General features: G+C 44.3%; 1 protein-coding gene across 2 annotated transcripts in view; it reads left to right on the top strand.

The window, feature by feature from the left end:
• The window catches only part of DGKB (diacylglycerol kinase beta), a 2,237,541-nt gene that overhangs the window by 465,371 nt on the left and 1,757,702 nt on the right, over positions 1–14,468 (top strand). For both annotated transcript variants that reach the window (XM_069211796.1, XM_069211795.1), the window contains 2 exons: positions 3,615–3,689; positions 12,818–12,937. In XM_069211796.1, the coding sequence (XP_069067897.1) occupies positions 3,615–3,689; positions 12,818–12,937 (195 nt within the window). The remainder of the gene's footprint in view (positions 1–3,614; positions 3,690–12,817; positions 12,938–14,468) is intronic.

Here is a 14,468-nt window from a genome sequence, read left to right as displayed (position 1 = left end):
TCACATTTCTGTGGCAGAAAGTTCTGGAATCTGAGAGGAGCCACAAATTTCCTTCCACCCAGCGTTCCCCCACGTCTCCCGATAAAAATGATACCTCACTTGCGTGGGTAGGCCTAGCGCCCACAAAAGGAAATGGCCCAAAACACAACGTGGACACAACATATTTTTTCACAGAAAACAGAGGTGTTTTTTGCAAGGTGCCTACCTGTGGTGTTTGGCCTGTAGCTCAGCCGGCCCCAGGGGGGGGGGGGGGCAGAAATGCCCTAAAATAAATTTGCCCCCCCAACCCCCACCCTCCCCCGCCGGGAGCGACCCTTGCCTACGGGGTCGCTCCCCCTGCGTGACATTGGAACCAAAAAACAAATCCCCGGTGCCTAGTGGTTTCTGCCCCCTTGGGGGCAGGTTGACCTAAACTCAGCCAATCTGCCCCCAAGGGGGGCAGAAATGGCCTAAATACAATTTGTCCCCCAGGGGAGCGACTTTTGCCTGATGGGTCGCTCCCCATCTCTAAAAAAAAAAAAAAAAGAAAAAAAAAAAAAATTCCCCTGGCGCCTAGAGGTTTCTGCCCCCCCCACCTCCCCCGGGGCCAGATCAGCCTAATAATAGGCCGATCTGCCCCCCGGGGGGGCAGAAATGGCCTAAAATAAATTTGCCCCCCCAACACCCACCCCCCCCCCCCGGGAGCGACCCTTGCCTACGGGGTCGCTCCCCCTGCGTGACATTGGCGCCAAAAAACAAATCCCCGGTGCCTAGTGGTTTCTGCCCCCTTGGGGGCAGATTGACCTAAAATTGGCCAATCTGCCCCCAGGGGGGCAGAAATGGTCTAAATACAATTTGCCCCCCAGGGGAGCGACCCTTGCCTGATGGGTCGCTCCCCATCTCTAAAAAAGAAACAACAAAAAAAAGAAAAACACACAAAAAAAATTGCCCTGGTGCCTAGAGTGTTCTGCCCCCCCCAGGGGCAGTTCGGCCTAATAATAGGCCGATCTGTCCCCCGGGGGGGCAGAAATGGCCTAAAATAAATTTGCCCCCCCAACCCCCACCCCCCCCGGGAGCGACCCTTGCCTACGGGGTCGCTCCCCCTGCGTGACATTGGCGCCAAAAAACAAATCCCCGGTGCCTAGTGGTTTCTGCCCCCTTGGGGGCAGATTGACCTAAAATTGGCCAATCTGCCCCCAGGGGGGCAGAAATGGTCTAAATACAATTTGCCCCCCCAGGGGAGCGACCCTTGCCTGATGGGTCGCTCCCCATCTCTAAAAAAAGAAAAAAAAAAAAAAAAAACACAAAAAAAAAATTGCCCTGGCGCCTAGAGTGTTTTGCCCCCCCCCGGGGGCAGTTCGGCCTAATAATAGGCCGATCTGTCCCCCGGGGGGGCAGAAATGGCCTAAAATAAATTTGCCCCCCCAACCCCCACCCCCCGCCCCCCGGGAGCGACCCTTGCCTACGGGGTCGCTCCCCCTGCGTGACATTGGCGCCAAAAAACAAATCCCCGGTGCCTAGTGGTTTCTGCCCCCTTGGGGGCAGATTGACCTAAAATCGGCCAATCTGCCCCCAAGGGGGGCAGAAATGGTCTAAATACAATTTGCCCCCCAGGGGAGCGACCCTTGCCTGATGGGTCGCTCCCCATCTCTAAAAAAAAGAAAGAACAAAAAAAAAAAACACAAAAAAAAAATTTGCCCTGGCGCCTAGAGGTTTCTTCCCCCCCTGGGGGCAGATCGGCCTAATAATAGGCCGATCTGCCCCCAGGGGGGGCAGAAATGGCCTAAAATAAATTGCCCTCCCCCCCAGGGAGCGACCCTTGCCTAAGGGGTCGCTCCCTTTGCGTGAAATTCACGCAAAGAAAAAACTCCCTGGTGTCTAGTGGTTTCTACCCCCCTTGGGGGCAGATTGGCCTCATCAAAATAGGCCAATCTGCCCCCAAGGGAGGCAGAAATGGCCAAAATATAATTTTCCCCCAAGGGGAGCGACCCTTGCCTAAGGGGTCGCTCCCCACCAAAAAAAAAAAAATGAAACAAAAAAAAAATAAATGGTCCCTGGTGCCTAGAGGTTTCTGCCCCCCCTGGGGGCAGATCGGCCTAATAGTAGGCCGATCTGCCCCCAGGAGGGGGCAGAAAAGGCCTTCCCAAAAATATGCCCCCCCTGGGAGCGACCCTTACCCAAGGGGTCGCTCCCTTTTGTCAATAACAATAAAAAAAAAAAATAATCCCTGGTGTCTAGTGGTTTCTACCCCCCTTGGGGGCAGATTGGCCTCATCAAAATAGGCCAATATGCCCCCAAGGGGGGCAGAAATGGCCAAAATATAATTTTCCCCCAAGGGGAGCGACCCTTGCCTAAGGGGTCGCTCCCCACCTCAATAAAAAAAAAGAAAAAAAAAAAAAAATGGTCCCTGGTGCCTAGAGGTTTCTGCCCCCCCTGGGGGCAGATCGGCCTAATAAGGCTGATCTGCCCCCAGGGGGGGCAGAAAAGGCCTTTTAAAAAAAATGCCCCCCCTGGGAGCGACCCTTGCCCAAGGGGTCGCTCCCTTTTGTCAATTTAAAAAAAAAAAAAAAAATCCCTGGTGTCTAGTGGGGTTTCAAAAGCCGGATTGCAAGCAATCCGGCTTTTGAAACCCTCGGAGGGACTTCAAAGGGAAGGAAATACTTTTCCTTCCCTTTGAAGCCCCTCCGGGCCTCCCAAGTGATTGAAAAAGAAATGCTTTTGCATTTCTTTTTCAATCGCGCTGGAAGCAGAGCTTCCAGCGCGACGAGGGAGGCCCCTGTGACACATCAGCGCGCGCGCGCGCTGACGTCACAGGGGGGGGTGGGGGGGTCGGGGGTGGAAGGGGAAGGGATTCCCGGGTCAGCCCTGACCTAGGGGGGTGGGGGGGCGGCCCTCGGGAGGAGCGCTAGCGCTTCTCCCGAGGGAAGCATTCAGGACGTAATGGTTACGTCCATGGCGCCACACGGGCGCTGCCATGGACGTAACCATTACGTCCGTGGCGGGGAAGGGGTTAAGCAAGAATACTTCAAACACAACCAAACCTTCAGTTACAGTAAACATTGATAAAATTATTAATCAAAGACCCATAAATGGTTGTTAAGTTGCTTTCCTGTTTCTGCTTGTTAAGTGTGACTATTGAGGGGAGTTAGTCAAGTAGTTTCTTAAAGACTGTAAAATTCAACCCTTTTCAGGCTAGCTTACTTTTGTAAGTGTCCAGCCTATGATTTTTGCAAATGAGATTACACCAATCCGCCAAACCTTACAGTTTCCGCTGTATTCCAGTCATAGCTAATGAGCTGAATGGCATTAGTAAAAAGCATGAATTAAATTTGATAGAAGATTGTGATGCTTATAAAAATAATAGGAGCTGTTTAAAAATATATTTGTGAAGGGAAAGGGAATTGTATGACAGTAAATATCTTATGCCAAATCTCTTCCCAAAACTGATGAATTTTAGGGCAGTTCTGAATTGTTTCAAGTGGGTCAACATATTTGTAAATTCTTGTGTTACAACAGCAATGCTGACACATCAGATTGAATCAATATTTTTTAATTATAATTATTTGAACCATCCTAAATGTAAATCATGCTCTAGGAAGTGAAATAAGTAGTTTTTTTTCCCTTTTCCCATTTAGGAGCTGGAAAACATAATCTGTCAAATGATGCATGTTGCAGAGTATCTAGAGTGGGATGTTACAGAACTCAGCCCGGTAAATATTATGAATGCATCATTGTGATATATGTTGACAGTATAAATATTGAACTTAATATAGTTTATATATTATGTTATTTTGAAACCCTTTACAATTTCATTACTTGAGTTACTGAGCAAGACAGTTTACATATTAATGTGTCTCAATCGTTGACCTTCTTCCTATTAGGAAACACTGGATTCAACATTATTTATCTACCAAATTGCTTCTTATTTCTGTAAGCTGCTCTGGGAAATCCCTAGAAAAAAGCAAGTAGAGTGAGTGACTGAAACATCCTCATATTGCACACCAGGCAGATTTTGGGGCTTGAGATATGTGAGCCAGGTAGCCAATATATAAGCATTTCAATATTCAATATTGAAATAACTATTACTGCTTCAGCATATACTTCCAATACATTTGATATTACCAGTAAATACATTTTCTCAGAAGAATTTCATGAACTCCCAACTCCTTTCCCTAGGTATATCCTAAGATATAGAGCATGGCATTTACTCAGGGTTACATGAGAGCCGGATGCTTGTGACACAATATTTGAAACCATAGGCCAAAGCAAATTGTATTAGTTTCATAAGACAAGTCTTCATTGATACATGACAGAATGATGATTTCTTCTTAGTAATCAATAGATAATTGTGGGTGTTAAGTTGCAGTATGAGCTTCCTATTTAGCTGCCAAGCGGATTTTCTCTTTAGTGTCAATTGGGTTTATTTAATTTAACTGAACGTTCATGTGAGGGTACATCGAATACCCAGATCAATTCAATATTTGACTTTATGATTTTTTGAGAACTGTGTATATGCCTCTTCACCTGTATTCAGGAGTTTTGAGTTTCAGTGGTGTGACAATGGAGCCTACACAAACTGGGAAGCACCCAGAACTTCAATAAATCCTCTTGTGATTTAAGATAAAGCAAGCACTTGTCATATGGAAATTAATTGTTTTCTTTGGCACAACAAGATATTATACCTGGTGTTCTTCATAAGGTTATTTTACAAATTCCTCTTCACTATGGAATGAAGATCTTTTAGGAGGTTAGTCACAAATAATGCTGCCTTCATAATTAGACATCCCCGTGGGGGAGCAGGGCAACGTTCACCTTCGGCAGGTCATGTGAACCTCTTTAGATATTTTCTTCAAGGTCAGAACAGAATGGACAGTTGTTGGATGTCCCACAGTCATCACAGAAACCCATCATATAGACTGTTGGCACTGCCAGTGCTGTGTATCTCTTGAGGAATCTGGACATATACGTGTTAGGCCTGACATAATTGTTGTTATATTCCTCCACAATTTTGCTTTCACTCCCCTGCTTTGCTGAACTCTTTTTTGTTGGCATTAGGACTCTGCACACTTTACCCCTGTTAACCAGTGCTAAAGTGCTTGTGCTCTCTCCCTTTAAAAATAGTAAAATCAGCCTGTACCTGATTGGTGTATTTAATTCACTTATAAGTTCCTGGTTGGCATGGCCACGCCGAGCATGGGGTTGGACGTACTTTGCTAGACCTGTGATCCTCCTCAGCCAGTATTTCTTACATTAGCTCCCATCCTTGGAACAGGCTCTGACCTCTAAACATACCATCTGCCCCAGCCGTGATGGGCAGTCATGAGGAGAGAGAGCAGTGATTGGGATCCCACTAGGCAGCACCCCATGACCCAGGAGTTGGCCGCTGAGAGAGAGCAGCAGCTGCTATCTTGAGCTTGGCGCCCGGCAGCCCCCAACATAGTGAGACGCTGTTGAGATTGGGGCGGCCCACCCAGGGGACCTGTTGATATTCGATCCAGCTGCTTGGATCCAGGCCACGGGTGGACACTAAGGAGGACATGCAACAGTCAGGGGTTGTCCTGGCCTTTCACCACATGCTGATAGCAGGTGCTCAAGGGACCCCAACTCCCATCTTGAGACAGAGACAGGAAGACTGTTGCGCAGAGGCCCGCCACTGGAGCAGAGTAATAGGTGCTAGCACAAGGAGCCATGTGAACATTTGGCCCTGCTGTTGGGGGCCTGATCCAGATGAGGACATTAGGCCTCCCTTCTAGCCCATATCTACAGCATGGGACTGCCATGAGGAGATGGACTTTGCTTCCTGTGGTTACTGTACACCCTGGACCGAAAGGACATCACCCAGAGACAGTGACTGTGGTCCCGGCAGGGGGCCCTACATTGACCACGGTCTCCCAGCTGTGATAGAAAGAAACATACAGAGGAGCCATCCTAGTGAGTGCGCTTCAAGGGGGGCCTGGCACCAGATAAGAGATGACTCAGAGTCGGGCGAGGCTTAGGCCCTAAGGAGAGGAGAGGGGGTAGAGCAGTTTGCAATCTGCAGGGGGTTACAAGCACAGTTCTGGACCCGTAAGCACGTAGTATTCTTGCGGTGGGGAGAGAGGGATCAAGCACTCTTTAACTGCAAGACTTTCCCACTTTGCCCTCAGGGGGAGAGGGAAAAGTGGTGGAGCTCCCGCCCTGGTGTGCCCCTCAATGGGAATCAGGGGCTGGCTAAGACTAGACATGAATGCGCCAATAATCTAGATGCAAACGCCAAATGTCTGATGACTGAGCCCCCTCCCTCACTGCGAAAATGGGCACATCAGGCAAAGGAGTGAGTGGAAGCTGGAATACTGTCCAGATCTCTCCCCCTTCTCCTCTCTTCTCTTTTTCTTTACTCTGCAATTATTGTAAATATAGTTTATACCCTTTGAAGCAGCAGCAATGCATGACAAGTTGGGGCCACCACAAGCACTCGCCAGCTGCGGGATCATAGGCCATTGTTGCACTGGTCCAGAAATGTGTTTATTCTTCTCTTTCATCTACAAAATTTATCTTTTTATGAAAACTCAATAAAGAGGTTTCTGTAAAGTCTCTAGTAAACGGTACTACATGTTTTCTGGGCCTATAAGTTAAATGCTGCTAGTGGGCCACAGCATTCACTCTGCCACCCACTACAGTAGCCCTATAAAATATATCTTAGGTATATAACTGCAGCCTGTAGGGTTTTTTTAAACTGTCATTTTGACCTTGTAAAATCAAACTTTTGTAGGCCTAAGCTAAGTCACCCATTAGGTAGGCCATGAAGGCTCATAGGGCACGGTGCATGGTATTTAAAAAAATAGGACATTTGTGTTCATTTTTACATGTTCTTGCAGTAAAAAACTCCTAAATTCATTTTTCACTGCTGTAAGGCTATCCCTCTTGTTGACCAACACTGGGTTATCTTATTCTACTTAATAAAAAAGCGTTTGTTATCCCTATTAAAAGGAAACCAGAGGTGCCCCAAATTACCTTAAGAATATTCGCCCGAATGCCTTACTACCTACCCAAGCTAAAATTCTTGAAAAACACCTTAATACGTAACTGGCCTGCTTCTTACAGACACTGGATGCTTAGACCCCACACAGCATGGGTTCCGTAAAGCACATAGCACGGAATCTGCACTTATCACCACCTCAATTTCTATCCGTAGACTGGTTGATCAAGGGGATGGAGCCATTCTAGTATTTCTAGATCTGTCAGCTGCGTTCAATGCCATCTCTCCGCAATTGATAGTACAGCTCCTCTACCAAGAGGGAGTGATAGATAAAGCCTTGGAAATCCTGAAGTCCTTTTTGTTTGAGAGATCTACCATTGTGAGCTGCGGGGACTTCAGAGCTGCCCGTTTTAACTTCCTTGCGGAGTTCCCCAGGAGTCCTCTCTTAGCCCCACCCTGTTTAACTTGTATGTTGTACGCAGGCCAGGCTGGTCCTTTCCTTTGGCTTTCAGGTTGCCTCCTATGCTGATGACACCCAGCTCATTTTCCCCGTTAACATGAATTGGAGGTGGTAGAATACAGGTTTCACAATTGCATGAGCGAGATTTGTAAATGGATGGGTCATAATTGGCTAAAAAATGAATGGTGACAAAACGGAAATTCTATTCTTTGGTTCCAACAGCTTTTTATGGAATTCCCGCTAGTGGCACCAATCTTGCGGTGACCTGCCAGCAACCATTCCATTGGCAAGAAACTTAGGGATCATATTTGACAACGCTCCATCTTTTGATCATCAGGTGAATCTTACCATTAAAACTTGTTACTGGACTTTAAAAACCCTTTAGAAAATTCTCCTCTGTCTACAGAAGGAACTCAGAATCTCGGTGATCCTGGCTCCAATTAATTCCAAACTGGACTATTGCAGCACTTTGATGTTGAACATCAACAAAGGGTCTCTTCATAAACTGCAGTTGATTCAGAACACCTCTACCCGCCCAGTACTGCACCTTCCATGTTTGAGTTTGGCCAGTGGCAGCTTGAGGCAGCTGCACTGGCTACCAGTAGATAATTGCATTATGTTCAAGACCCTCTGCCTAAATTATAAGGCACTGCACTCCAAAGGGTCTAATTACCTCTGTTCCTCTCTGCAATGGCATGTACCTTACCGACAGCTTATATCATCCGGTCATCATCTGGTATCTGTCCCCCGCAGCTGGAAGTCTAAATGGGGAGAAAAAGCCTTTTCGGTGGCAGCAGCCAAACTCTAGAACACTGTTCCACTTTTTATTATTAAAGAGGACACTTTTATGTCTTTCTGGCAGCAGCTAAAAACTTGGCTCTTTCCTAGCTAACTTTTCTAGTATTCCTAGCCATTCTTTCTGTTCCACTTTTTATCGTCACACTCACCTGCACTTCTCTCCGCTTAGCGCTTCGATGCCACAGCTGGAATGTGCTTTACAAATACAAATAACTTCAGTTTGCGAACAGAAACAGAAATGCTTCCTCCACTCAAATGAATTGTAATTTAAAATCCTCTTTATTGGTTAAGACAGATTTTAAGTTACTATTCTGAATGTGCAACTGTTTGAAAGCTGGAATGTTTTTGCCTAAACCAAATGTGCCTTTCAATCATTTTTAATGTTAATGTTAATGCTAATGAATTTGTTGAATGTGTCAATGCCAATGGCGTCTTGGTGCTCGTGTCATTTGTGATACAAGCTCAAGAGGCATAATACTTAATAAGACAAATTCATAGCAGAGGGGAAAAGTGGGGAGACCTAAACCAATGCTGAGAAGAGCCAGGTCTTTAGTTGTTTCCTGAAAGTAAGTAGATTGGGCTGAACTCCAAGGTGATCAGGTAGGTTATTCCACCAAATTTGATTTGGGCTGTGATAGGAAGCCAGTGCAGCTCTCTAATTGATTGGGACCCTGAACAATGTTTTGGAAGGTTCAGTAGAACCCAGGATGCTGCATTCTGGAGAAGATGGAATGTATTTAGAATGCGGTTTTGAGACCCAACCTATAGGGCATTGCAGAAGTCCAGTTTTAATATAACTAGTGCAGTGATGACACTTTTTCTCAAATCAAGCAGAATAACACGGAGAATCTTCTTTAGTATTCATAGGGCTGGGAAAAAGGAGGAGGTGACACTGTTGCTTTGCTCTCTGAAGGTGAGTTTGGAGTCAAACATAACCCACAGGTTCCTTGTTTTCTGAAATTATGCTGGCAGAAACGCTAAATCCACTGGCCACCATGAAGTATTCCAATAGGAGACGTCCCTGCCAATTAGTAACACTTCAGTTTTCTCAAAGTTTAACTTTAAGCAGTTCCTGTGCATCCAATTTGCTTTGCTGCTCATAGCTTTGTTAAATTGTTTGGTTACTTTTTCTGGGTCTGATGAGACCAATACCATTATTTGGGTATTGTCATCATAAGAGCAGACTGAGAACCCATGTGCTGGATTCAATTTGATTAGCAGAGTGACGTATGCGTTGAATATTGTGGAGCTAAGTGAGGATCCCTGAGGGACCACACAAGGAAGAAAGAAAGAGGGAGAAATAAAATCCTTCAGACCAACCACTTAATCTCTATTGGTTAAGAAAGATCTAATCAGTTTTAAGGCTGACCCTTAATACCAATCTTATTGAGTCATTGATCAATAGAGCATGGTCTTCTATGTCGAAATATCCAATAGAATCAAGGTTATGCCATTTCCTTGATCTAGAATGGTTGTGATTTCTTTCAATGCTGCCACTAGAGACTATTTGGTACATTGGCTAGGTCTAAAACCATGCTGTGCCATATCAAGGTGATTGCTGGCTTCCAGGAAGGAAACAATTTCCTTGTTCATAGCTTTTTCCAGGATTTTGGCCAAAAGCGGAAGACGGATATTGGCCTATAATTTTTCACCTTCAAAGGGTCTAAGGAAGGTTTCTTCAGGAGTGGTAAAATAGATGTCTTTTTGCATCTGGAAAAGAGCCTGAGGTTATAATCTTATCAAGCAGCAAAGTAAGCTGAGCTGAGATAGATTTTGAAAAGAATGAAGCACCTGAGGAAGACAAGGGTCAGAAGGGGCACCTGATTTAGTGGTTTCTATCAGAGAGGCCAATGTATCCTCAGTAAGTAGAATGAAACTCAACAGTATGGGAAGAGGGTTTTTTAAAAGATCTTCCATACACTTCTGGTCTATCTCATTTATTGGTTGTGGGACTGGGTTATCTGATGTTGCTATGGATTTTTGATACAGTTTATTTACTTTAGAAAAATGAATCAGCTATTGTATCACAAAGCAGCTAGTCCAGGATAATCTTAGTTTTGTTACTAACACTGGATAAAGACTTTACAGTATTAAAACGCTCCTTAGTGGAATTGCCTACTGTCATGAATTTATCTGTAAAAAAAAATGGTTTTGGCTACATGTATTCACATTTTATAATCTTTTATCATAGAATTGTATTTTATTTATTCTCTAGTCTGTAGTTCAGCCTCCAAAGTTGTTTTTGATGCCTGCATTTTTTTCAACCGCTCTAAGCTCCTGTGAGTGCCACAGAGTTGAGGGTATTGACCTAACTTTAAGGGGGGCTAATTGGATAACAGCAGCATAAATCCATTAGTAGTAATTTGCTATGTAACAGTTGTTGCTTTAAATTATCTATATTTTTCTAGGAAAGATATTTTCAAATAACTTGGGTCTTCGAAACCATTGGCATTAGTATAGGGTTGGTAATCCAAAAAATGGCTGAATGATCGGTCCAGGCTAAAGGCAAAATTTTATTAATTCCTAAATCAGGGTTGCTAGTCAAACTGCTGTCTAGAGTGTGGACAGCTTCATGCTTGGGAACTTTTATCTGCTGTATAAGGTCAAAACGTTGGAGGTTATCTATTAGGTGTTCTGTATTTTTATTCTCTAGGTAGAAATTGAAATCCCCCAGAATTGTGAAATTGGGGTAGTTAGCACATGATTCCAAGAAACCTAAGAATGGCTGAGTGACACTCCCCCTGAAAGCTTGGAGGCTGATAGATTAATAAGCCATTAAAAGCGTGGGTGTTACAGATTTTTAAATTGAAGGCAAGAGCTTCAAGTTAAGATGAGATAGAGATTTATAGGTAACCTTAATATAATTGTGCTAGATAACTGCAATGCTGCCTCCTCTCTTGGACTGTCTGTCCACCCTAATTACGTCATAGCCTTCAGGAATATCAGCTTTGAAATCTGGGTCAGTCTCTGCATCTGCCCACATCTCACTCAGGAAGGAAATGTCCTCTTTTTTAATTCCATAAGATCTGCAAATTCCTGCCTGAGTCTTATATAAGACCACACATTAAGAGGCTAACAGGTTGCTACTTGGTCTATATCACCCACTGGATTTTAGGTCCGAGTCTGGCCTTGCTCACCATTTATGTTGGAGGGTAAACAAAAAGTTGGCTGGAATGAGTAGCCACATACCAGGCAACAATACTGTGTGGGGCAAGCACTAGCATTATAGCAAAGCCAGTGCACAGACTTAACTGAGCTACTGATGTTGAGGAGCACAAGATCCATGGGTCCTGGCAATGGAGCTGTCCGGCCGTGGACCGGCACAGATGGGCTTACCTTTGGCATGCCTTCTCTGCACCCTCTTCGTGGACGTGCTTTGCGGACCGTCAAGTAGGCTGTGTTTGTGGGGGCTGTGGCAGAAGGTGGTGCTGGGTCACCTGAGACACACTGGAGCACTTCAAGATTTAAAATACTTGGACAAACAAAAAAGTAACTGTGATCCAGCAACCCCCTTCATGCAGCACAACCTCTCCTGTGCTCCGTGACTACTGGTGACTAAAGGCTAAATAAAAGCAAGCTTTCAGGGGCCTTCATGCAACTGCCCGCTGACCAGCACTAACTGGACCTGCCTGAGTCCTGTTGCTGGCCTCTGCTGGAGTGAGTTCTGATCCCAAGAGGTTCCCCCAGGTCCTGGACAATTGGCTGGCATCAGTTTGTACTCCTCCTGCCTCATAACCACTAGTCCTGAGCTCAGAGAAAGATCCAGTTTTGGGGCTTTTCGTGACCACAAACAGACTCTTCACATTACCCAACAACCATTGCGACCCCTGCCAATGCAAATCTCCATCTATGACCAGCTCTTTGCATTTGTTGCAATATCCAGTTCCTACAGCAACAGTCTACATCGACTACTGAACCAACTCTTTGCACAAAACGGCGACTGTCCGTGACTCCTGACCTGCCCCCCGTGCCACCAATGGTCTCATTGTGTTGACCCCCATTGCGAAGCGCCGCTGCATCATATTGCATAGGGTGGACTCAGAGAAATTAAAATCTTCAGCAGGATGAACCTGGTTACTGTATCCTACCCGCCCTCCATCACAGTTGGCCTGTGTTCTGCATAAATACTTTACACGTTGCCATTTGATTAGTTTTGTGTTTCACCATGATAAGGATTGTGTTTTTTTTGAGTGGGGCTTACTCTCCTCTCAACTTATAACCCAATTTCTTACAATGTGTTTTGGGATTTTTGCCCTTCATCAGCAAAGTTTACATGTCGGTTTGGGGGTGCTTGGAAATGCTGCTCTTAGAATAGGAAGCTATGCTAGTTTCGTGCTTCCTCTTATGCAGAGTATGTATTCAACTAAATGTAATATGTATGGACCTAGTCAAAGTATTAAAAGATTATTTAAAATTTTAGCCAACTATCTGATGCTGAATGACGTATAAACCTCTTATCCAGACGTTTGGCTCATGAGTAAACACCCAATACATTTTTACGCATTTAAATGCATCATAGAGTATTGAACATTTAACTAGAATTTCGAAGTCGACCATTTCGGTTTTCTATTTAGATTTCTATGAATCTATTGGTAAATGTATTCCTTGTTTGTGTAATTTAGATTCTTCATGAAATGATGGAAGAAATCGACTACAACCATGATGGAATAGTCTCTTTGGAAGAATGGATACAAGGGGGTATGACAACAATCCCACTTCTGGTGCTCCTTGGTTTAGAAAATGTAAGTGCACACTTGCATTAGATTACTGTGTTTTGTTTCTAACCTATTCGTTGTATACCAATTGAAATTCACAAAGAGCCTTTTACGTCTATTGATGCTATTTATTGCACACGATGAAAAACCATACCACGGGGTACGTTATTTATAAGATGCAATAAACAGCATCTATTATGAGTTTCTGGGATAAAACAAGCGGATTTATCTGCTTAATACACAAAAATTCTCATGGTGATGTAAATACCATACACATTCCCTCATTTACATTTCTAAACGTATGATTACCGGAGCACTTACATTTAACGTGTTCCAATGCTTTTCTTGGGTTATCAAGTATCTGCGTGCTGTGGAGGAATACCCCTTGATCCTGGGTATTCGGTCAATTAGCATCACATCATCTTCCCTCTCTGGAATAGTTGTTCCTAGTGGCCTCCTGATAGTATACCGGTCTACGAGGTGTAATTGTGGACGTTCACAGAAATCATTTGACTTCTTCAACATTTTTGATGAAGCATTCCTTTTATTCAGTGTGAAAGGTAAACATCAGTCAGGTGGAGTGATAGATGCAAAAACTGTCCCTAATGCATTTCGTCAGGGGTGGTCCCTTTGGGACATCAGAAGGACAGATCTACCAACAAAACTAAACACTTGCATTATGGGTATAGAAAATAGACAGACCCCTTTGGGTGGAAAACAAAGTATACCTCTAAAAAACAAAGTGGTAAAAATTGTAGTATAACTTATCTCCAACTCAAGGTGAAAAAAAAAAAAACGAAATGCACCCTTGTCACAAGATTTTATAATAAACGTGATAATAACCTCTAGATAAACCATCCACAAGAGCGTCTTAAATGTGTATAAATCTGAAGTATTAAGAGCCATCACCCGTCCTGCACCTGATAAGTGATTTCTCAGTACTGTTTCTCCCGTTGTGAGCTCATGCCTAAAAGGTTCAGTGACTGCGAGAAGGTTCGATAGGCTTGGAGAGCATTACCCACAAGCCCTCATTCAAGAAACAAAATGCATAGACACCCGACTGGTGTTAAGATGTGACATTAGTGAAAATAAATTCTGTCAACTACATACAGTAGTCCTTACTCGCTTCCATATAAACCTCTTGCTTCAGTATTTTGCACTCTGTGAATGTGCTGTTAGGCAGTTAAACCGTATTTGTATAAACCAGGGGTCTCCAACCTTTTCTGTAGCGAGAGCTACTTCTGATCTGTGAAAATCATTGTGAGCTACTGAAGGCTAAACAGCTTGTGCATTATTACCAAACACTCCCATGCCAAATTTCCTTGACTTTATGCCTGATTTTTATAGAGCCAGATACTATTGTTTGATCAAAATACTTTGACTAGGGCACTATGACAGGGCTGCCATGTGTGTCAGTGAGTGTGGTATTTGGGAATACATGAACATGTGTGCATATGAATGGTACATATGTGTATGGGTAACTGAGAGCCAGTGTCAAGATACTTGTGGCAGAGGGCATACCTTTCGCCATCTGTGGCGCCATTACAAGTATAGCACA

Source organism: Pleurodeles waltl, chromosome 10 (assembly GCF_031143425.1).
Source record: "Pleurodeles waltl isolate 20211129_DDA chromosome 10, aPleWal1.hap1.20221129, whole genome shotgun sequence".
Taxonomy (NCBI): domain Eukaryota; kingdom Metazoa; phylum Chordata; class Amphibia; order Caudata; family Salamandridae; genus Pleurodeles; species Pleurodeles waltl.
Note: the sequence above shows the minus strand (reverse complement) of the source record. Positions and strands in the feature narration are given on the sequence as shown.